This window comes from Oculina patagonica, chromosome 12 (genome assembly GCF_052425735.1).
Source record: "Oculina patagonica isolate OP01 chromosome 12, crgOcupat, whole genome shotgun sequence".
Taxonomy (NCBI): domain Eukaryota; kingdom Metazoa; phylum Cnidaria; class Anthozoa; order Scleractinia; family Oculinidae; genus Oculina; species Oculina patagonica.
The window spans coordinates 22,344,138-22,368,894 of NC_135769.1; the positions used below are offsets into that span (position 1 = coordinate 22,344,138).

At 39.2% G+C, this 24,757-nt stretch overlaps 2 protein-coding genes across 3 annotated transcripts; one reads left to right on the forward strand and one right to left on the reverse strand.

Annotated features, from left to right (window-relative positions):
* The first annotated feature begins 172 nt into the window (after nt 1–172).
* Nucleotides 173–7,781, forward strand: LOC144631553 (winged helix repair factor 1-like). Its single transcript, XM_078490001.1, has 8 exons — nt 173–384; nt 1,414–1,565; nt 2,758–2,896; nt 3,590–3,686; nt 4,457–4,554; nt 5,047–5,105; nt 6,745–6,833; nt 7,645–7,781. Exons 1-8 carry the CDS (start codon nt 255–257, stop codon nt 7,715–7,717), a joined length of 837 nt encoding a protein of 278 aa, XP_078346127.1. The 5' UTR covers nt 173–254; the 3' UTR covers nt 7,718–7,781.
* On the reverse strand, nt 7,760–23,767 carry LOC144631547 (uncharacterized). 2 transcript variants are annotated; one of them, XM_078489993.1, is made up of 11 exons: nt 23,606–23,767; nt 16,492–17,133; nt 14,764–15,123; nt 13,010–13,442; nt 12,405–12,518; nt 10,162–10,236; nt 9,371–9,412; nt 8,876–8,950; nt 8,736–8,777; nt 8,578–8,637; nt 7,760–7,890 (listed from the first exon to the last, which is right to left on the reverse strand). In XM_078489993.1, exons 1-11 carry the CDS (start codon nt 23,694–23,696, stop codon nt 7,881–7,883), a joined length of 1,944 nt encoding a protein of 647 aa, XP_078346119.1. In that variant the 5' UTR covers nt 23,697–23,767; the 3' UTR covers nt 7,760–7,880. The 2 variants fall into 2 exon arrangements, with proteins under 2 accessions (XP_078346119.1, XP_078346118.1); XM_078489992.1 differs by lacking the exon at nt 7,760–7,890 and having other exon boundaries at nt 8,520–8,637.
* Between the last annotated feature and the right edge of the window lie 990 nt (nt 23,768–24,757).

The window sequence follows — 24,757 nt, forward strand, 5'->3', positions numbered from 1 at the left end:
TAACACAATTGCAGTTTTTGACAAATTTGCGCTGATGGATTTGGTAGAATTATAGATTAGTATTATCCAATAAAAAAAATCGCAGAAACAAAGTCGTCCCGACGCCGCATTGAAGTGCCCGCACTGCCTTTGACCAGCGGTGTATGCCTCGTCGGCGAGAGACTGGGAAAAAGCACTTGAGAATTCAACATGGCAGCCAGCAGTCGCATTTGTGAATGAAAACTAAAGGTATTTTTTTCCTTTTACATTAATTCATGACTTCCAAACGATCTCTACCAGACGTAGATGCTTTCACAGAGAATGACTGTTCTAATAAGCGCCGTTTAAATGACCCGAGTGTCGCAGATACTTCCAATTCACCTGACGGAGATGACAGCAATTTTGGTGAGTTTGCTTTTCCAAAATATAATAAACTTATAGCTAATGCAGTTCAATAGGGAGCAAGATATTTATCCTCCAAATGAAAAGGCCATAAGAGCACCGATAGTCTGTTAATTCTTTATCTAAGCAGTAGTCATGTATATATCCAGTTATGTTGGGGAGACTGGTGCTTGTATTTGTTAGCCAACATTAAATCACTCACGTGCACAAATTTCCATTGTTTATTGAATAAACAGCAACAACAGCAACAAAGATCTGCTGATGTAATTAATTGCAGCAAAGGGTTTTTTGTTCTACCTTTGGCAACAATAACATCACTTTTAATGACTTCTTGCAGCAGCTTTACTTGAAAAATATAAAATTTTTCTGTGTATCTAGTGTTGGAAACACACCAGGGGGGGGGGGGGGGGCACTCTCTTTAATGGCCTGTACAGGGAGGCTCCGCCTGAAAGGGGTACCTTTTTCAGGCTTAAGGTATATACAAGGGTAGGATTTTAAAGTTACGGTATATGAAAGGGTATGGAAATCTGTCATTTAGGTTTTTTCAAAGGGTCTTTAATTGAAATATTTCGAACAGGTGCAATTTACGACTGTATTATTTCCATTTATTAAGCGCTACATGAAAATGAGAAGAAAATTAATTTTCTAAGTCTATACCATGTCTCAGGTTATGAAAGGGGTACCTTTAAGTAAAAGGTATACGAAAGAGGTACAATTTGTCAAAATGGTATTAAAGGGTAGGGGTAAGAGCCATGGCGGAGCCTCTCCATACAAACTTTTTTGGGTCTCCCCTCCCCCCCCCCCCCCCCCCCCCCGGGGGAAACACGTGGAAGTTTGAAAGAAGGAGCTGTGTGTTTCAACAGAGTGTTTTTTTTTTTGTTTGTTTTTTTGGAAAACACTGCAAACAAAAGAAGAAAAAATGGTTGTTGATTTTGATTACCAAAATGTAAGTTCTGCTTGCTCCTGCCATGGTTAAATCTACCACTCATGATCTAGTTCTGTATTTAACTTTCATGTTGTCCATGCATATAGATTTTGAAGTACCAAGTGATACAAAAGCTGCCATATTGTTCTTGAAGTCAACTGTACCACTGAACAAGTTTGAAGGAAAAATTCCTGCTATTGTTCTAAAACATCAGATCTACTGTGTGGTAAAAGATAAGACATTGGTTGACAGAGAGTTGGTAAGTCTTACTATATTAATATAATAGTTATATATAACAATAAAAATTATTATCTTAGGAAATTATGTGGAATGTTGTCTGAGGCCATAGGCTGACTTAACTATAATCAGATTGCATTCCGTAAGATTGAGCAGAGTAATTTTGTTATTATTAATATTATTTCACAAATTATCATCAAAATGCATTGTACAGCTAGAAGAACTGTGGTTGTGTAGTGCTTTGCAAGACTTCAGACAAATCTTAGCAATTTTAACCCATGTATATCACAGGATATCTGTTCATCTGTGAGATACAAATGATGGATAATAATTATTATGGCTAACTGACTGTACATGTATATGGACATTGTATGAATTTGTTGACAATGAAGTCACATATCTAACATTTTAATGTCAACCCCAGAAAATTCAATTACAGAAGACAACAACAAAATGACCCAATTGAGCAAAATTGATTTAAAACAATGAAAGAACCCCAGGGTTAGGGGGGGGGGGGGGGGGGGAGATCCCATATAAAAGGGGTGGGAGTGCTCCTTGTCACAGGTGTGTTAATTCCAGAATTTTGGTCTCTCATAGTGAATATGGTGTTCTGAGCAAAACACCAAATGAATACCGTATCTGTATAACCCCCCCCCCCCCCCCCTTTCCTAATCCGTCCCCCCCCCCCCCTATTTTTACCAGTCAAGGTCTCATTGAGGGTTGCACAAAAAAAAATATAAATTCTATTTTAAATATTATTTTTAATTTCTTTTAGGGGTTAAAAAAAGTTCACAGTTAGATTGGCCTCCTTTAGGGGCTCTTTTCAAAATTTTCAATAAGCATCCCTACCCTTTTCATATGGGACCCCCCCCCCCCCCTGCAGGAAGAAGCATTGTCAGCTGTGAATGCTTAGCCATGTTATTGTGTAGAATTGTTCACTTTTATTGAAAGATTGGCCCTAAATTCATAAATTGACGTTTGGCAGGGACTTGACTCGCGTGGAGGTTAAGGCAAGGGAAGGACCCCCCACCCTGCCAATCTACCCATTGTAAAACTGTATACTGTCTATAGCATAGAGATAGATCTATGTGGTGTTTTTGTACAGTGTTGTCTATGTACGGCAGGCACTTAGTACAATGAAAGTCTGGGCAGCTATTTCTTTAATACATTTATAAAGAAAATACATGTAGTAACAGTGCTCAACTTCTTTTCAGAATAAACTCTGGGAGGAGAATGTTATTCGTCTTTTCAAACTGACATCAGGGTCTGATGAGTTTGGTGTTTTGCTTACTGATGACTACATTTCCCACATCAAGTCCAGAGTCACTGATTCCAGCATCCTTCTTACGATAGGTTAGTTTCAGGCCACCATATGTGTGTGTTTACATGTACACTGTAAATGCTTTTGTTTAATGAGATTTGGTTTGCAGTTTACTTTTGATTGTAAAATGCAGTTACATGTAGTTCTTACATGTATAGGCAGTGTACATGTAGCTACATGTAGTTCTTGATTATCAACTTAAAGTCAACAGCAGTAATCAACTTGAAGTTGATAACTGCTGTACATAGCAAATTGGGTAACCAGTTTGTATGAAGAAGTTACCAAACAGATCTCCATCCTGACCAAAGACAGAGCAGGATTTGAACACGGAACACCTGGATGTCAAGTCCAGTGCCTTAACGAAGACATTGTACAGGTGTAGATCGTGCTGCCTTCCTGATGACACTTAAATATGTAATTGCATGTACACTGTATAAGAGAATATTTTAGACTTTGATCATTCATGGAGATTAAAATTTTAGGTTTGTGTATAAAGTCAACTCTCTCTTAACGGACACCTCTATAAGACAGACACCTCCAGAAGACGGACATCTGGTGTTGGTCTCATCCCTGCCGTTTTTCAGTCATTTTACTGTAACTTAACTCCCTATAAGAAGGACACCTCTCTAAGACGGACAGTTGGAGCCGGTCCTGTGTGTTTTGCATGGCTTGTATTTGACTGCTAAATGTACTTGTAATTTAATTTCCATGCTTCTTTTTTTCAGATAAGTTTGTGAGAGATGTCCTCCCAAATCATATAGATGTCAGCATAAGTAAAAAGGTTGCAGCTGGGAAATATAAACTGTCTGAGGAAGAGATAACGTATGTTAGCATACTGCTTCACTATGTTTACTATGTTTTCACATGCACATTCTTTTAACCCACCCAGTCCAAATAATATTTTCACAGCACACAACTCCAAAATTAATGATGTTTTCACAGCACACAACTGGGACTCCAATGTTATTATACCATTGTCAAACAGCTCCTTGCAGACACCTCTTGTAAATAACAGCTGTGTGGCCAAATTCACGGGCTGTATGGCTAGTGAATTTAAAATTTCCCCTGCATGTTTTTTTTTTGTCAGTAGTATTTATCAGCTGTTGTCAGAAATGCATCTCAGTACTGTGTAAGCTACAGCTTAATTAAATTGTATCATTATGTCTTTTGTTTTTTGCTGTTTATTATACATTTTTTATTAAATTGCTCAAGGGATTGTGCGCACTATGATTGGGCAGTTTGGCCTCATTATAGATCCATAAAGCACGCAGCTTATGTCACGTGCGTGCTTTATTGAGTTATAATGCATGCAGCTAACCCACGGGTTTTAATGTGCATAATTTCTTAACGTCTTATAAAAGAAATAAATAGCTTTCTCCTCATACATTGTCGAGTTATATAAACACTTGGGTATTTTTAACAACACTTGAGAAGTGTAAGAAGCACTCGGCTGCACCTTGTGGTTTTCTATGCATTCTCTTGTGTTCTAAAAAATTCCTATGTGCTTATATAACTCAACAATTCACGAGGGTACATTTTTTTTATTTCTTTACTTTATGATTTTATGTTTGCTTTGTGATTAAATTTTCCAGCCATCTGGTCAACACTGGTGTCCTTACAACCAGAGACATTGGAAGCTGGTGGCTGTCTATTCCTGGTGCAGGAGTCTTCATGAAAAACTTCACCAATGGTAAAATGAAATTCTTTTGCCCTTCATGCATGATAAGCATTAAAAAATTCTAATAAAACTGTACATGATGTAGCACCAAATATATTTTCTGAGTAATGATTGTGGAACTGCAAGTACAGTCACCTCCTGCTGTGCATACACCTTGCTGTAACAGGCACCCTGTTATAACGGACATCCAAATTGTCGTCCCTTACATGTATGTATTGCTACTCTGAAGATGCAAGGCATTGTAATTCACTGAGAATTAGACTAGGATTTTTTCCCTCTACTCGTTTCATCTTTTGTTGCTATTACCATTGGTACAAGCTGGTATTTTCCTTAGTTAAATAATCATTATCATAATTATATTACCATACATTGGAACAAAAGGAAATACCAAATTGTACCAAGGATAAAATTGAACCACCAGTATGTGCATTCAAGAGTTGCAGTTTAGAGGAACTTGAACCTTAACTCTAACGCTGTTATTTTCATTTTGTCTCTCCTTCAAAGGAAGAACAGCACTTATTCGAATGTTACGACAACGAAAATACCGCGAGATTCTTGAGAAGGTATTGAACAGTGGCTTTTAATATTCATAGCACGTTTTTGTAAAGCAGAAAAAAACATGCACTGTATAAGTTATTACAAAATTAATGTCATTCAAAGCGATAAATGTATCGATGAGGTAAACTGCTGTTTTGCTGGACCGAGCATGACTGTTTGCATACAATACTTTTGAGTTCGGGTTTTATTTTTAGCTTGTTAAATTTTGTTTGTTGGTTGGTTTTCCACTTTGCATAACGCGAGCACACACAAAGACCCCTTCTTTTTAACGAAAGGGAAAACATTCAAAATTAATAGGGCCTTTGTGGCTCTTGTGTGCTCTGGTTTTACTGTAGGGTTAAAGAAAACGCACTACATTATGTTGGCTTGCGCCCAGAAATGGGCGTTGCATTTTGTTGGGTTTATCACAAAAGCATTACATTTTATGTTGGTTGTAACATAAAAGTGTTCCATTATTTTTGGTTTAACAAAAAAGCAGCGCATTATGTTGGGTCTAACAAGTCGATCGGTCTAAAGCCCAGGCCAAAGAGGATAAGAGTGATGAGAGTTTAAACTCTCACTCTCGTTTGGCATGGAACTCTCATCGACTCTCATGCGCTCTCATCGACTTTGAACGTGTTCTAATTTTTCATGAGAGTAGATGAGAGTTTTCTCTCGTTTGGCCGAGTTGAAAATAGTTGATGAGAGTTGACGTAAACTCTCATGAGAGTCAACTCTCATCAACTCTCATCCTCGTTTGGCCCGGTCTTAACATATCCCGTTCACTCGCCCGATGGCATTAAGCGATGACGCCATCGCTTAAAAAGCCTTGCACTATGTTGTGTCGAACAAAAAAGTGTTATGTATGTTGGGAGTTGTGAAATAAAACGTACCGTAAGCTTGGTTTGGAAAGGAGGATTGCTTTATGTTGAGTCTTAAAACAAAATTGTATTCACAAACTGTAATTTGTATTTGGATGGAAATATCATGACGTTATGTTGAGTTGAGCGCATAAGGGCTGGTTTACAATAGCGTTAGAATCGCCAAAGCCTAAAGCCCAAAGCGTAGGGAGCGCTACGAACAAGCAATCAGTACATACACTTCGTTTGGTACTTCACGCTCTGAATGTAAAATCATAGTACATGTCTTAAGGTTTAGGTGTTTTAATAATAGCCTTTCAATAAGAGAGGCAAACATTGCAGTTGGATTTGAGTCAGGTGACACGCTCTGAATGTAACCTAATAATGTGGATGATGCGTTTTAAACTCAAATGAATTCATGCCCAATGTTGCAAGTGTTGTACACGCTTCATGAATATTTGGTTTGGCACAGAACGAATGTTGCACGGCAAACTTATCAAGCCCCCATACCCCTAACTTATCCCCCTCCCAGAAAATAAGCCCTCCAAATCTTAATCTTAAAGAACCGTATGATAATACTCCCCCTCCCCCCCTCCCCTCCACACACACACACACAAGTATTAGCCCGTGAGTTAGCTAACGTTTTCCGATTACAAATCTCCCATTCTGTAGCTTGTTCTGTACTTACTCCGTTATATTATGCACAAACTTATGCATTTGACGACTCAGTGTAATACATGTGAACATTCACAGGCGCAACTTGTTCACGGCTTTATTTACGCGTATATATTGTATCATTTTACAGGATCTTCTCACCCGTAAATTTGCCTCGCATTCCAAACTTGGAATAGCTTACCACGTCTATGACATTATCGGTGCCGAACTTGTCAAAAGGTAAACGGCTGTTGTACTCTTTTCTATTTCAAATGTAAACCCTGTTCTCCCTTAGATTTCCGCTTATGCCGTTTTAGTTTCCTCCCAGTATTAAAGGAGCTACAATTTTTTAAATGTTGTAAGTCGTAATCTTTCTTTGTCGTAACCATCCTTGTTTATGTCTGATTTGTTATCATTTCTTTACAAGAAATGATAACACAACGAATCAACCATAAGGAAACTCAGAAACAATTCTGAGCACCAGATGGGATTCGAACCCACGACCAAGAACGGATGCTCTAACCACTGCGCTATTGGAAACTCGATGGCGAGCAAGGGTCAATCTTGTGGGTTGGACGTACGAACTGCATCACGCAGCCACGCTATCATTTCTTATTTGTTATCTATTTATTTTTATCATTTCTTTGGTGTTTTTTTCCCTACCTAAGGAACTTATTATTAGATGTTTCAAAATAATTGAACGAAATAAAAGCGCGGCAACTGCGAGAGTTTTACTTCCCGCGGGAAAAAGAAACGTGGGGCTCTCTGTTACGAATTCCCTATTATTGACACCCCACCTCCACAACCACCCACAATCCCCCCCCCCCCCCCCCCCCCCCCTCCACTCATCCCTCGCCACTATTGAAGAATAAAGGAAAAATACGAATAACCTTGAATTGGGCGCTTAAGTCCCGTTGGGGGGGCACACCTCAAAAAGGAATTTATTTTACATGTATATAATAATATTATATATAGATTGTATATGCTATCCTCCAAAATTAATGAACAATAAACTGGTTCAATCTTTAATTTCCCTTTATTGCGCTTACAGCGTGGAAACAACTTCAGGACGATTACTTAGACTGGATATCCAATCAGAAAGCCGAGCGAGATCTAAGAGATGACGTCACATGATTGTGCTTGATTGGAGGGATAGTAATTGTTTCTATGAAACAGTGTTCAGCTTTTAAAGCTTGCGGGTGCAGTTGTAGATTCCTATGTCCGGATAGCAATTATGCACTAGGAGTTCTTGGTGAATGTCAAGACACCTGGAAGTGATTTTCAAACTTAAACCATCCTGAAATGACAAAAAGACATAAGTAGTGTCGCCATAAAATGATCTATTCCTGTAATATTATATCTATATTTATTTAAAAGAGTGTATTTCATGTAAATTTCTACCTTACGTAGTATTTCAGTGATGTTGAATATTTCCACTATAACTAATGCATTCACGTCTCAATAAAATTCAAACATGATCAGCGACAACAACAACAACAACGTCATAAACCAAATGAGAAACAAACCATAACGCCAATACTGAGATATCAGTGCATGTACTTTACTTTATACTTAATGATTTGTTGTAATAGGTATTGTGTGCTTTAGCTTTTGAAATATAAACTTGCTTCTGGGGTGGCATAAATTGACGGGAGTTATCGATACATTCTTTTTCTTCCTTAAGGTGTCTCGAAACGGTTTTCTCGGGACCATACTGAACATTTTCAATCAGGTTTTCAGGTCTTCCCTTCTTTTAATATGACAGTTATCCCAGCTACTGCTCTTTAATTTAAGTTTGGTGTCGTGTATTTTTTTAGGAAATCGATATTACCATGACAACGATAAACAGAAAAAATAAAAATCAGTTTAAGTTTAATCCCCGTCTTTCGGGGTTTCGGGCGCTAGAAGGAGATGTTAGTACGAAGAAACATTTTATAGGTTACGGAGAAAATAGCAAGTGAAAACTTAAATTTATAGTAAATACCTCTCGTAAAGTGCACTGTAAATGCCATCGTCGACATTTCCTTTTAACTTATCATCCATACTGAAATGGGACAAAGAACGCAACACGTTTAATTTAAACCTCGGAAGCAAAATAGATCCAATGTCAATAAAAGCAAATTGATTTGAAATCTTTCCTACCTTTCGTACATTGGGTTTTCACTTTCCTTGACAGTTTTAACGCTGAAACAAATAAAGAGCATAGAAAGTCGTGTTTTTTTTAGACAGTGTTTAGTGAAATTTCATTGTGCAGGGAGTGAAATTTTCAGTTAAATTCTGACCTGCTTGCGTATAATGGATTTTCACTTTCTTTGATCTCTTCGTACCCATCCTTCACAGAAGTCTCCAGACACTCCCTGTTATAAAAAATAGCGAATTAAAAATAGCAAATAACACCCTGTCAACCCTGTTGTTGCTAACATTTTAAATATCTTTTCTGCCTACTGCCCATTTATTGTAATCTTGGTGTTAAGAATTTTAGGCTGTCCATACCCAGTCGATTTTTCTTTATTCTCTGCGTTGTTCCCAAGCCTCTCTCCTGGCTGGAGCGCGGCGCGCGTGGAATTGTAGGCCTTTTCCCGCCTTTATTAACCGACAAAATGCAACGGCGCTTGGGAAGAGGCAGCTTCATTTTTGTCTCCAGCCCTGTTTGAACTGGATGCATTGATAATTTAAAGGAGAAAATAGACGTTGATAAAGTAGGGTTATATAAGTACCCCTATCACATTAAGTAAGTTAAGGTCACAGCTTCTAGCGAGTTTAAAATGCTTTCCTACCTTCCATACATGGGGTTATCACTTTCCTTGACAGTTTCAACGCTGAAAGAAAATGTTTTAGAATGTCACGTTTATTGAAAATAATTTCTCACTTATTTTAATGAATGACAATGAATTATTAACCAATTGCGGAAACGGTGTTTGAAAATGTCTTTTCAATTGGAATGGATTTCTTACCATGTCGTTTCGCCGTTCACTTTGTTTTAGGGTTTGTTTATATGTCGCTGGTAGGACGGTCACTTTCCATACCGAGCCACCACGAGTGAGAGTTTCTTACATTTCTTTACAATAGCAGTGAGCTGTTTATATGAGAAAACCAGTTGGCTCGGGGAAGAGGGGGGGAGGGGGGGGTAGGGTATCCCTAGGTGGAGGGTCGTTTGGTTTGTAGTTAGAATGACCCTGGGGGGCAAGCCAAGTCTTTTCCATGTAAACTCTTGATTTGCTTGACTTGACTTGATCTGCTTGCATATGTTTGACTCGCCTACCACGTACAGGTCGACGTTGGGCATGAGCCGAGCCGAGAGGGCCAAGTTTTGGCTCAGTAAGCAGAGACAACGTTTTTCATATTAATGCTCGAGAAGAAAATGCTGACTCGATCAAGAAGATATCTCAAACATGAGAGACAGTATTTTATCATATTTCCAAACACCTGGAATCTCGTCATAAATACTACGCTGCGCGTCGTTTATTTTCAACTCTCTTTAGGGGAATGGGATGATGAAACAGTCTCTCGTGTTTGATCTATTACTTGAAAGCTTAACATGCTTAACGAAGCAAAGCTCAAGTCATACCAGTTGTCGTAGTGCCTTTCCAATCTGGTGTCAGCATATCTTTCATTGTTCCCATTTTCTTCATTGGATACAAAACTGAAACGGCAAAAACAGATTGCGCTACTCTCTCGTACTGATATATGCCACAGATATTACCTCAAGGGTCTAGATGACCACATGATACACAACATGACTACGGCTTACTAGCTAGGTCAAGCCAAGAATTCATGCGGTAGCTCTACTACGTCAAAATGGTCATTCTGGCTTCCCGGTTGCTTACAGAAAGGACAACGCCATCGAGCGGATAAATCGCTATCCAGTGGAGAGCGTAGTTGTTTTGTTTCTTTTTATTTCTTTGCTTTTAACAGCGGTTTCGAGAATCAATAATGCCGAAAGTTTTTTTGGAGTGGGGACAGTAGTTGTTCACCGTTGTTTGATAGAATTGTTTAAGCCGGGCGTCAAAAAGAAAAAAATGATGATTCCTGGCATCTGAGACACCATGAAGTTCGGTCCCCTGGTCCAATCAAGCAATGCTGAACTAACGTGACTGTCTAAAACTAAATTTTACATTTCTGTATAAAGGCAACCTTTTTGATGCAGCTTTTGGCACGAGTCACGACCTTGTAGATATAAATGTTGACTCCTATCTTAGTAGACCGTAATGAATCCAGAACTCGCGGCAGCTATAATTTCAAATTACGAATATAGAGCGACGAAAAACGCGTATTTTTCTCGTATTTTCCGAGGACCATAAGAGAATGGAATGCACTCCCTGCGGCGATTGTTAGTCCGACTCTTTGCTGTTCCATGACTCGCGGTTTTTTCCTTATTTTTATTTTTTTTTAATTAGATTTTTCATTTTATTTCTACTTGATTGATAAAAGGTGTCTCCGAATTTGACATGACACCGTATGAGCCTATTGTCGAACGCTGAAGGTTTCATTCTTCTAGTTATTTTTTTTACCAAAAAGATATATACGGAAGACAAATAATTACAAATAGAATGAATACCAAGATAGAAAAGACCGGCGGAGAGCTGACTGAGCTCAGCAGCCCACGACTAGCACACACGACATCGACAATTTAAGCAAACAGGCGAAATCTAGAAGGGGCATGTTTATCCAATGTCAACTCCATGTCGCGGCGGAAAGCACACGACGCACGCCCCCACTAGCGAACAAGAACACAGAGCTAGGCGGAAAACGCCGAGAGGAAAAAAGAAAACTAGTACTCACACAGCCAAGCGATCCTGGCTATCCACTCCGACATGTTTCTAGAAATAACCGAAATGTCCCGGATGTATTTGAAGTCGTCGAGCGCGAACTCCCGCTCCCCAAACCAACAGTAAAAAACTAAGTCTTAGCCACGGTAAAGTTCAAGCCAATTCGAACCGCCCAATCAGCCCTATAGTCTAGTCCGAGCAGATGGCTGACCGCCAAAGCAAGCCAACACTGTCCTGGCGGCCGACCGGTTAACCGCCTAAAACAGCCGACGCACCGCACGTGACCACCTCACGGGACTAATGATGTCCTCCGGCACTTCTAGACAGAGAAAAGCAAGACACACTGTCTACTAGTTAGCGCGCGCAATATTCAAATGAAAGAGAGGGGTTGGAGAGAGACTGGGCAGACTAACCACAAGTAAATCTAGGGGGAGGGAGACGGGAAGGGGGGGGGAGACAGGGAGGGAGAAAAAAAAAGTGATGCATTCACTACATAGACAGGTCGACATTTCAGGAAGAAAGCCGAACAATTCTCCGTATCCTCAAAAAAAAAAAAAAAAAACATACATTCCTTAACAGCCCGATAGCCACCTTTTATCAAATCAGGGTAGATGTACATATTGTATTTTACTTATTTTTAGACGTTGGTGTGATATCCGTATGGGCTTTTTTACCGACATATTAAAATGTAGATGTAGATGTAGATGTGTTCAGCGGATGTCGATGCTCCTAAAAACTCCAAATGTTAGTGTATATTTAACGTTTATGACTAAATAAGAGACTGCTCTGAGGTCTACAGTGTACGCGCGGGAGTGTCATGAACTGCCTGCTGGCTCTACCAAGTTGTCTTTACTTTTCGCAACTGAATTCCACTTCCATAGCAGTCCAGTAAGATTTTAAAATGACTGGAAGCTGAGCAACCATATATATGCCACCGATCGTCACTGGTCACAAAAAGAACACTCATTACAGTTTTTTTCGGGTGCTCTTATACATAAATCTGTTCCGAAGGGCGTGGTCATATACAGCTTCAAAGACTCACCCTTTTCCTTGGTACATGTCCCAAGAGGAAATGTTTGATATGCCGACTGTTTTTTCCGCTGATGTAAAGTTCACAGCCAGTGTGCTTTTGCTATGGTTACTTCTCTTCATATTTCTACAAGAACAATTGAAATTCTACAATGTCAATGGCTTAATAGCCGGAGTATTGTAAGGAGTCAACCGACAATTCACTTTCCAGAATGACAACCCGGGAAAACAAAAATGACTGAAGGAAACCCTATTGAAAAAAGACTAACAACATAATATTTGGGTGCAGGTAAACCGAAGAATTGACTCGTGGTCACTTGACTGGTATGCAACGAAAATTAAAAATTGAGTACACAATCTTCGTTGCTTATTTTAATTTTAAAAAAAAAACATTTTCAAAGTGACAGTGAACTAGTTATAAAACGTAGTTGAGAAGAAAGATGACAAGAAATAAAACAGAAATCGATGATTGGTAGGATGTAGTTTCAAAACAAAGTACAGTATCTGTAAATATGTGACTAAAAAAACCTTCAAGTTTGGCACTCTAAAATTTGATCTCCTTAAATGGGATCGAACTGTAAAAAAACATTTATATAACGAAAAAGATAACGAGCTTACCGTTTTTTGCAAAACCAATACAGTGTTCCCGCCACAGCTCCACCAATCACAATCAAGGAAGCAATCACGCCAATGATAACGAAAGCATTCCCTGTGGGTGCGCTTCCATTTCTAGCTTCATGTAAACCTTCTCTTTCCGTCGCAGTACTTTTACCCGGCTCGTTTGTTGAAGTATGTTGTTCAGTTGGCAAATCAGTTGTGGAAGTATCCTTGGTGAAGTCGCTCGACCGGGTAGTAGTGTCTGGTGTTCTCGTCGACATATTAGTGAAAGGAGTCGTGGTAGTGTCGTTCTGTTTTATATACAACGTTGTTGCTTTAGAAGTCCTTCTCAAGTTTGTCCCTGCAGTTGTCGTTACGTGTGAGGATGTCGTTGTCGTTCGCCTTGTTGCGTTGCTGTTTGCAGTCGAGGCACTGGTTGAAGTCGTTGTGACCGCTGTGTATGAAGAAGACGTTTATTCAACCCCTCTATAACAAGCTGCTATACATTTATTTTAATGTTGGTTATGCCAAGTTATGGCACAATTAACAATACTTTTTTCACACAAAAGTTGGGGGAAAAAACCTGAAAAGTTACGGTTTGGAAAATGGAAAGAAAGACCAAAAAAACATTAGGTTTCCTCCGGTTAGTAAAAAAAAGATAAAACCCATGTAGTATTAATTTAATAGTTAAGATAGACGGCTAAAAATGATTAAAAACTAAAGGTAGCCTGTGATGTTCAAATATGTCTAATGTTTGCTACAAATAGAGGCATAAGAGATTAAGTTCAGTTAATGATTTTGAACATCGTTTAAAAAAACCTCTACTGATTGAATTTGAATACCAAAATTTTAAATTGTTACTTTGAGAATTTACTGATAGCTGAGAATGCATGGGCTGAAATTCTAACTGATAGCTGGCTGAGTAATCACCGAAAATGTAACTGAAAACTTAGGAATGCTAGCGCTAGAAATAATTCGGAATACCTGCACTAAAAAATGCGCATGTAGTGAGATGATATGCGCGGTCCTGGCTCGAGGAAATATTGCATAACAAATATGGCGACCATCACTGAAAGAGGCTGCCATTGCAGCCATTATCGCAGCAAATTTTTTCCTTTATAAAGTTAAGGAAGAATATATGGAGACTGTAATGGATTTGCCGAATGTTCTGCAGTGCATTCACAAGGAAAGAAGAACAACCCTTCGACTCAGGGGCTTTGCCGTCTGCCATCTTGGATTTTCATTCGCAACATCCTGTTTATTCTGTCCCTGGGAGCAGAATGGACGGAATAGCGTTCTGTCCATTTCAGAAAAGGAATGCGGCATAGAAAAATGCACGCATTTCACATTCTGGCCATTCTTGTTCCAAAAATCTAAATAAAAAACGCGCCCTTAGATTACAGCACCCTCATCCACCCGGGGGGGGGGGAGGGGGAGACTCGCATATGGAATTCGAAGTGACGGGGATGCTCGTCGTCTCGCTTAGGGTTGTAAATTTCGAATTTGTGGTCTCTCTTAGGGTGTTCCGGGCAAAACACAAATATTTTTAGTCATAATGTCTCGTTTAGGGTTACATATAAGAAATTACAAATATAAATTCTATTTTTAGTTTTCTAGTCTCTTTTAGGGCTAAAGAAAAGCTTGAGCCACACCCAGATTGGTCTCTTTTAGGGTTCTTTTCAAAATTTCCGACGAGCATCCCCGTTCGTTCTATATTGGAGTCCGCCCCCCCCCCCCCCCCCCCGGGCTCATCCAGACCCACTTCTCAGTCTTACCTACTACTGGGATTGCTTGATAACTGGCATTAAATCCTTTATCCTGAACCGTAGCATCCGAGTGAAATATAACCGTCACATTATTGCCACTGGATCTAAATGGTTGAGATGGATCTGGTTTCGTGTCGTCGCAGAACTTTCCGATCAAAACTGCAGAGCCATTTGTAAGAGTTTCCCAGACCTCGACGTAGTCACACCGACAGCACGTCCGCTCCAGAGCGACATCCTCAAAAGTGATCGAGATGGTGTAATTCCAGGGGACATTAATGCGCCATTTGCACGAAGCGTGGCTTTTGTAGTCCTGTGGATAGTATGGACTCCAGAATGTTCCAGCGAGTGCTGTCATTGTCCATGCACACTCTGCTCAAAACATGAAAATAGGAAAGGTAGCAAAAAGTAAATACAAGGAATATATAAAATTGTACCCACTGATCATTTGCTCTATAAAGGGCCTAACATGTCAATGCGGATGCTGATCTTTTTATCGTTGTTTCTGGAAAAAGGACCCACCGCAATATTACGGTGAAGTTTGGAACGGTGCTGTCGAGCCCTTCTTGACGCAAGAGTGTATGTAAAGTATTAGTATAATTTCCAGAGGTGAATTCAATTCTGATTGAATTGCTGAATTTGCTGAATAAAAATTTCTCTCATTAAAAAGAAATCACTCCAAATCCTGGATATTTCAAACATTGGGAATTTTGCAAATTTACTACCAAGGCTTTTGGACCGAAAATCAGTTTTAAAGAGATGGTTTTCAAGGCATTAAAATTGATCGTAGACATGGTGGTTTTGGAGATCGCACACGGCCATGTACTCAGCCAGATCGACTGTCAAAACATTTATTTAGTTCTCTTCTCACTGGAGCTAGTAATTTCGAGAGGATTCACACAATTGCTCAGAAGTCACCAACGATTAAACAAAGGTACCGGATATCTATCTTTTTCCTAGTGTTTGTTTTGTTCCGTTTTATTGCTGAAACTTGAGTGTAAGTTATGATTTCAATCGATGAATTAAACTGGTTTACACGTATGCAAGCGAGCACTTCTGTTTGTTGTTTTCGTGTTTTCTATTGTTATTTTGCAGTTTTTGATATTCACCTATGAAAATTATACTAAAACAATTATTCGCCTCAGGCTCAGTGGTTATTGTTGAATAATCCGGTTCCTCGACTTCGTCTCGGGGATTATTCAACGATAATCACTGAGCCTGTGGCGAATAACTGTTAAATAGTCATTTATATTGGTAAAAAAAATGACGCTATTGGACAGGGCATTGATTGCAAAAGCAGTAAACGGGATAATGCTAAGATGCAGGAAAAACGGATAAGAGAAACTCTTCTCAAGACCCTCTTTACGGACACATCGCATTCGGGGTGAGCCGGACTTCGCTTGGTGCTGACTTTTACATCCTGACTTAATTTTTTCATAAGCTATTTTCTAACGCGACGTTAAAAATTTGAACAACTATGTTACAGGTGTTAAAAGCCCTTAAAAAACCTGACGATATTGACCTTGACGCAAAAATGTTGCGTTAAAAATCGTTTAGATTAACGTCTCCTTTACCGCGTTTAAATACAAAGACTTTCACAGTTCACTTAGCCGAGAAACTATAGAATTAATTTATTATAATACGGACTTTTCGAAAATAATAATTCCCTTTCTGGTTTTACATTAACAAGATTCGTCTGGCATAGCAATAACAAAACAAGTATAATTAAAACTGCAGTACCTTTATAGTAACAGTAATGTATTGTAGGCTCTAGAAAGCTGGCTCCATAAGGATAAGGAAACGTTTTCTGGTCATGATTTTTGTCGTCCTCAGTATCATATGCAATATACTCCGTAGTATGTATGGTGTTTTGTACTTCTTGGCACTGCGGTGTGAACGCTATCAGATAGAAAGGCGACGCGACCGGTAGCTCAATTGGATCATCGCTCGACCCTGTCGTCTGACAGCAAAAGAATATTTTTGTGTCTTGATTGTAAACTCCATCTGGAAGAACACCGGCGTTCATGTTCATGTTCGTTCCAGTGGCGCCGTTTTCGTCGTCCCACAGCATCGATCCACTCAGCAACCCCGTGGGACAGGTAGCACCCTTCCGATAGATGCAGTATTCTCCAGCGGGCCATTGGAACCTCTTGCTATCAATTGCGGCTGATGCGTTGTTTTTTATGCAGTAATACTGCACAACATCGCCTAACACCCATCCCTGTAGATGCGAGTTCGGAGAGACAGTAGTCATGCTGCCTACATCCTCAAGGTCCTGGAAGATGTACCCAGATTTCCAGTAAAAACCATTCGCTTTTGGACAACCTGTCTTGGGCATTGGTAAGCCATACATTCCTGACGGCCATAATACGGCGGAACAAACTGCAAAGACAATGCAATTGGTTGGATCAAGACCTAATTTCTTCTTGAAATATAAACACGTAAATCGAGTACTTAGGTCATGAGAATTGAATGACATGAGAAAATCACGAATCGCTGATAGCAAGGGTAATTATTTGATTGTCTCACGTTAAGAAGGTAGACAAATAAATTGAGCAAAAACGTGAGGAGATCTGGAAGACGGAAATATAACAGGCGATTGTTTTATAGGGCTCCGTTGTGGAGACGGACACACGGACGACGGACGGACGGGGAAGGACGGACGCACAGTGGGACGCACGTACGCACGTGTATCACCCATAAATGTAATAAAAACCATAAATGTAATACCAACCATAAATGTAATACAAATTGACCATAAATGTAATACTAACCATAAATGTAATAACTTTTAACCACAAATGTAATAAATCCACTAACCATAAATGTAATAAAATTTGCCCATAAATGTAATAAACTGAACAACCATAAATGTAATAAGGCTTAACCATAAATGTAATAAACTGGCTACGACTTCCAAGTAATGGGGCCACAAACTTGTCATTCTCTTTGTGCACTTCTTACTTCAGGACACGGGACTCGTTCATCAAGTTAGTATTTTAAACCAGAGACCAAAACCCAAGAAGCTATAGTTATGGTCTGCGAACATTTAGAAAGTACCCAAAGTATGATTAAAAAGTCTATATACCAGAGCGTTTGAAGTACTGGGGGTTTATGACATTCCATCCATTTGAAGGAGCTTGCAGTTCTCTTTGAGTCAAGACGAATTCAGTCAAACATCACATTACAAGGAATACGCCTGTTTTATTTTTTTATATTTTCCCATATATCCTCCCGGATTGTACTCTCCGCTTTCGCGCGTGCGTGCGTCCGCGCCGACGTTATTCGGCCTTCAAGTCAATGTTACGCAAGGTGGTAGGGTGGGGAAGGGGGAGGGGGTTGGATGTTCCCTATTGGAGCCAGAATAATCAACAGAGATAGGAGCCTTGTCGGGCTAAAACTGCTAAACAAAATAATGTTGACCTTTTTGGAGCCGTTTTTGTTTCTTTCTGGATAAAATTTACTGTAACCGTGAATTTTTTAGTGTTAAAATACCTAACAGTTAACTGTTTCATGTTACAGAGCCAAAACATTAAGTGGTTATCGGGGTACCCCCATTCAGACCTTTGAATAACTTTGGCATAGACGCACGGAAACGCGAAGGCACATAAACATTCAATCCGGAGAGTACAATTTCGCAATTCTGAGTAGCTATATATACCGCAATATAGTAGAGTCCTCGTTTAGGATTGCACACGAAGAAATGGTATTTTTGTTGCTTTGAGGGGTCACAAAGAGCTTGAGCCAGGCCTTTAGGGATATAATCGAACAGTCAATTTCTCGAAAAGTTTGTGGCCCCTTACTTGGAAGTCGTACGGTCAGTTTATTACATATATGGTTAAGCCTTATTACATTTATGGTTGTTCAGTTTATTACATTTATGGGCAAATTTCATTACATTTATGGTTAGTGGATTTATTACATTTGTGGTTAAAAGTTATTACATTTATGGTTAGTATTACATTTATGGTCAATTTGTATTACATTTATGGTTGGTATTACATTTATGGTTTTTATTACATTTATGGGTGATACACGCACGCACCAACACACGGGCGGACGGAACGAGCGAATTAATCATCAACTCGACCAACCGGCAAGAACTATAAGGCGAATAAACGAACGAAAGATCCAATGAATGACCTCGGGACCGTAAAGAAATGAAAAAAAATCAAAAGCCCTCTGGGCTTAGTGTCTTGTGACTCTTTTCAGAGTTTAATTTATTTGAAAATAGACCGCTTTTCACGTCTATTTATTGCTTGTAAAGATATCGAAAATTAAAAAGCGTACATCTAACATAAAGAAACATTTAGACTCCTCACCCCTAAAATTTAAACTAAAACTAAAGCTACTTTTGTCGCTCGATAAAAGTTGTGACATTCACAACACGATATACGAAACTCTTGATTCACTTGTCAATTCAGAAACCTTTGTCGTGAATGCTTGCGCTGAACTTCACGATTTCACAGTTAAAGATAAAAACAAAGGTTTATTCCAACTACAAAAGGCTCTCACGCGAAAGGCTTAAAATCCAACTAAAAAATATATATAAGATTTGGGACCTGAAAGACAACAACACCGAATTTTCGATCAAGTGGTCCATTGTCACGAGAGCAAGCGCTTACAGGGGAAACCCGTCACGCTGCAATTTGTGTCTGACGGAGAAGCTCTGCATACTATCAGCTGACAGATCCACCCTCTTGAACAAAAGATCTAAGCTTGTTACCAAGTGCAGGCACGAAAACAAGTACTACACGGCCAATCAGAGACAGGATCGTTCCAACCGTCCTCCATGAACGTAGTTTAAATTGTATTTCACCGCATCTAACGACACAGTCTGATGATCGCTTCGTGCGTGAAACTCTGAGTAACTGTCCGTGAAGTTTCTATCTTTAATTATTGTATAAGATTACATGCTTAAAGTTTTGAAATCGATGCCTTAATAGTATCCATTCCGATCACAATCACGGTAATAAAGCGTCCATTTTCAATTGATCGTTGCTATTTCTGTCAGGCGGATAATGTTTGTACTTATTATTGTCACGCGACTTGTTTCCGACACCTTATCAAAAGCGATTTTTCCAAGCAGCCGAAAGTAGGCTTGACTTAAATTCAAAGTACACTCCAGCATGTAGCCGTTGTACAGTTATACGACTCCGATAACAGCACAAAAAGAATACAGACACACACAGATTCATAAGCATTTATCTGTCACAGATAATTCTTAAATATCTTAAAAAGGTCAACAAAGTCACAGATTCTCCTTTGTTGTTTTGTGTCTGTGACTGATAAGAACAACGTTTTCAGCCTCACGTTTCAATAAACTCACGCACACTACCAAGCAAAGTTTCATGGTTGACCTTTCGCGTGTGTCTTCGAGTAATACTCAAATTGAAGACACACAAGGAAAATAATGTCCACGGGATCAGTTGTTTTGAACTAGTTTAATCAGCACAAATTCTAACTTGCCTAAGCTAGCTAGTCAACTGAAGAAAAGGCTCACATGTGGTTCGACTACTACGGTCTATTACATCTTTGAAATCGGATCTATTAAATCAAAAATGGTCAAAATGGAAACGGCAAAAAAAGGTTTTCCTGACATATTGTCGGTCGACATACCTACAGTTCTGTAAGGCGCAATCCTGTTTAAAACATGCTTTTCCCCTATTGCTGTACCAAAATCATAAAACACATTGTTCTCACGAAACGGTAGCTATTATCTGATTGACTAATATGACTAGAATGGTGGGAATCTCGTGTGATTGCTTTTATCGCGCAACTGTCAGTGTAAACAGCATCTGCAGACCTCTCAAGTCTCACGATTTTGTCCTGAGACTCACGGTTTTCACTTCAATCTCACGACGAGAAACAGAAATCTCACGAAAACAGAGTAACAAGTCATTTGATTAGCGCCTGGTTTTAGGACTCTTTTAGCTATTTTTGTCCGTCAGTTGATCAATCTCCCGGTTTTTACTGAAATCTCCAGATTTTTTTACCTCAATCTCCAGATTTCCAGTGCTTTGAGGTTGAGAAGTCTGCATCTGTTTTGTTTAAATCTGATGATCGCATTTTTCGGCATTTACTGAAAAAAGAAAATTTTGACATGGCGGGAAAAATATTGACATGGCGGGAAAATTCCGCGGCCTCAGAAAGCAAATACGCATGGAATGCACCTTGTCCCCTGTAGTATTATCTTGTGTCGTCATGACTACGTCATGACGTCACAAGACAAAAACGAAAACGAAAAGAAAACGAAAAGCTGCACAGCGAGTTCACAGACGGTGGCCATCTTCTCTAAACAAATGCCTGAATTTTCGATCATTCCATACTTTCAAGAGCTTTCTGTTTTGTTTGAAAATGTTTTGCTCCCTTTTTAGGCGATGACGTCGCCTATATGCCAGGGAACGATGGAAGATTCGGGTGAAGGTTACTTAGTTAATAATTAATCGAACCAGAGAGGATTGGTAACTAAGCACTAGAAGCATTGGTTATTTTTCGTTCCGCCATGTTTGATTGTGTTTCGCAGCAGTCTGCAAAGAGCATCGGCAAAGCACGTTTAATTTCTAGCAGTTGGACTGAGATTTCGGGTCAGGAAAGACCATACATCGGATAAATTTGACCTCACTTACGGTACTTGAGTTTTTAATACGCGATAACTGACTCAAGCTTGAATTTGAGAAGTGGAGAAGGCCGTTTAGAAGTGTCGCGTCGTATAAACTTTTTGAGTGTAACTGAGTGCGATAGCAGTTTCTTGATCAGATTGCATTTGAAAAGGTGAGCTATCTAGAATCTTCGTTTGATTTAGCGTGCATTTTTATCGATAATATTTGAGCTTAATATTTATTTGCTTCTTTCCAACACGACTCGCCATCTTGAGTTGTGGCGAGTACAAGTAAGAATTTTCTGTTACTTCTTCTGCTATAGCATCAGCTGTTAAACAGAGGTTTCAGGCCTGTAGTGAGTGCCGTACTTTATCAGGTAGCGGATAAATCTGAGTTCGCACGAGTCATGCAGTACGTCAGTCCTGAAGTGTTCGAAATTATTGTCTACACCATCGACGATACTTGTAACTGTAAGTTATTAAAGTTTCGTAACTTTTAATTCCATAGAATGTACCAAACTGGAAGGTCAATCGATTGCAGTTCCTTGAAAAAGATTGAGAAGGTGGACTATCTGAAGTCCTTGTTTTGCTTGAACATGCACTGATAATATTTGCTTCAAATTAAGTCTCTCTCCTCTGCAGAGGCCTCTTTCGTGGGGGAAGGCGAAAAAACACGGGGGGAGAAAGGCGAAAACACGAAAAATAAAAAATAGGGGGAGCGCGGGGGACGACGGGACCCCCCGTTCTTCTCCCTATTTACCAGCCCGAATCGCTCGAAACGGCCCGAAACACGAAAGAACCTCTGCGGAGGAGAGAGAAATTAAGTGCTGTTAATTTGATGCAGACTACTTTACACGATGCCTTCTGTGACCCTTGCACACGAAAATGTCACACAATCTTCTGACATGTATCGCCTGTGTATCGGCTCGCCAGTGGTATGGAAATTAATCCTAGGCCTTTGTGTTTGACGAAGGTCAGTACTTTTACTTATTGCATCACATTGTATGCATGTAATGTATTTGCAAAATTGTTTTGTGATTTATTAAAGCAAAATAAAAAATAAAAAAATGAAATACACAAAAGTTGAATTTAATTGCTCTGCGATTGCTCTGCATGTTAGGACCCTTCAAGTCATCACTGGCTCACCACTGTATCACCTTTAGTTCTTGGACTCCACTTGTACTGTAGTTGTGTATTACCTCCAAATGATAACAATATTTTGGACTTAGAAAAAGCTTGCATTACGAAATTCTGTAACAAACCCCTTTTCCTATTTTATTGCAAATGAGTCATTCTCAGTCTTAACTTAAATCACACTTCAATCAACAATAATCAATTTCGGTGTAAAATTACTTGGATATCTTTTGAGCTCACATTTTCACTCACAACAATAGACCTTTTCAGCTTTGCATGTAAAAAATGCCTATTACAAATCACATGATGCTTCCTAAAGAACTTCCTTTTATCTATCTGAATATCATGAATTTGTTTAAATTTGAAAGAAGAAATTTTCAAGGGTAACATCACATATAGGTCTGAAATGGGACAACAAACAAACAAAGCTCAAAAGGTCTATTGTTAGTCCTCCGACTGGGCTTGATTCAAACTTGCTATACTGGAAAGTCATCGCCTTAGCATGCATTGCATGCCGGTTATTTAAGATGTCCGGATATTTGGTTGCACGAGATCACAGATTGTTTTGTGAGCGCTTAGAAAATTCACTAATCCGGCAAAAATTTCAATGAAAAGAATTCGCCAGTCAAGCAAAACACGAATAAATGAACGCATTATGTATCGTAGAGTGCTGTGAAAGGTTAGCAAGCCGATTAAAAACATGTACGTCACTTGTAGGTCACGTTTCCTTTTATTTTTTTTATTTTATTGTTTGGTCGATTTTTATCATTTTTTGTAATGAAAATGAAACTTTCCTCCAATAGCAAAATTCAAGAACAAACGCAAGGACTTTTTGCCACTATGTGTTATATAAATTGTCCTGTTCTTGATAACAGACCGATCACGCGACAATAAATATTTAATCAATTGACAGATTAATATTATACCTAAGGTAAATTCTTCTCAATTAATATTTTTAGTCCCCGGATTTGATATAATGTCACTTTTTTCGTTTGTAAAACCGCGTATGTACAGAACTAATGTGTCGCACGAAGATGCAAAATTTGGTTATAACCTAACAACCCTAAATTTTGTTACCCACCGCCGCCTCCGCTGAAGAAAACAAGTTCAAACACATACCTTTTGCAGCTAAACTGCACAGCAACACAAATCCAAGCATTCTGTGACAAATATTAGTAACGTACGAAAGCCACGAAATGGACAACAACATCCCAGAGTTTTCAAGTCGTTTTAAGAAGGCCAAGTAGAATAAAATAATGTGAACTGAACGTGCTGACTTCAAGGTGAGGGAATAACTCTAAAAGGCCATGGTCAGATGACTAAATTGACGTGACCTTGTCGCTATATTTATAACAAAAATAAACAAGGTAGCGACAGTTTCAAGTGTCATAACAATATTACGACGTCAGAAATTAGTTACAAAGACGAATTGTTACTTCCTAATATGTCAATTGACGGGAGGATTTTCGGTTCGGAAGGGAGTTTTTCCAAGTTTAGAATGGGCTCTGATGTTCCATGCCCAGATATTTTTTTTAGAATCTTCTTTACAATCGGGAAACCGAAAATCAGGCATGAGAATCGTGCCTTCGTGGACACGTTGAGATTAGTATTATTATTATGATTATTTAGATTGGCAAGAAGCTTTAATAACTCCCAGCTTAAAGAGTTAAAAGTTTAAATTCATAACCTTTGCCAATAAAGGCATGGTGTGGTCTGTGGTCTGTGGTCTAGTGGTTTTGCGTGGAGATTAAACCTGTAAAATTAACGCTGGCTAACGTCAGACATTTAGCCCAGCCAAAATCATATGACGTCCTACGTCTAGTAAAAGCTCAACTAAAAGGGGCATTGTCACGATATTTTAAGTCATTTTTCTGATTACTTCCAAATTGAAGGAAACCTCAAAATAATAGTTGTGTAATGGAGGAAAACAACAAAGGAGTAATCAAAACCCGAAAATAACCAAGGATGGTTTCGTCTGACGAAGATTAAGACGGATTACGACTGTCGGACAATCTTAAAAAAACTTGCCAGCTTTTTCAAGACTGATGAGTTGTCCGTGACTCCTTTAATGATGCCAAGCCAAAAGGTGAACCGTACGAACGAATTATATGCTCTTCTTGACACAAGCTTCATTGGTGAGGAATTAATACCGGGAATGTATGCCAGCCATGGATAGCTAGATTTCCGCCCCACAAACGTCAGGACCTAATCCATCACAAGACCATTTTTTATGGGGCACAGCCGATTTGACACTAGTACTTTCATAGAGTA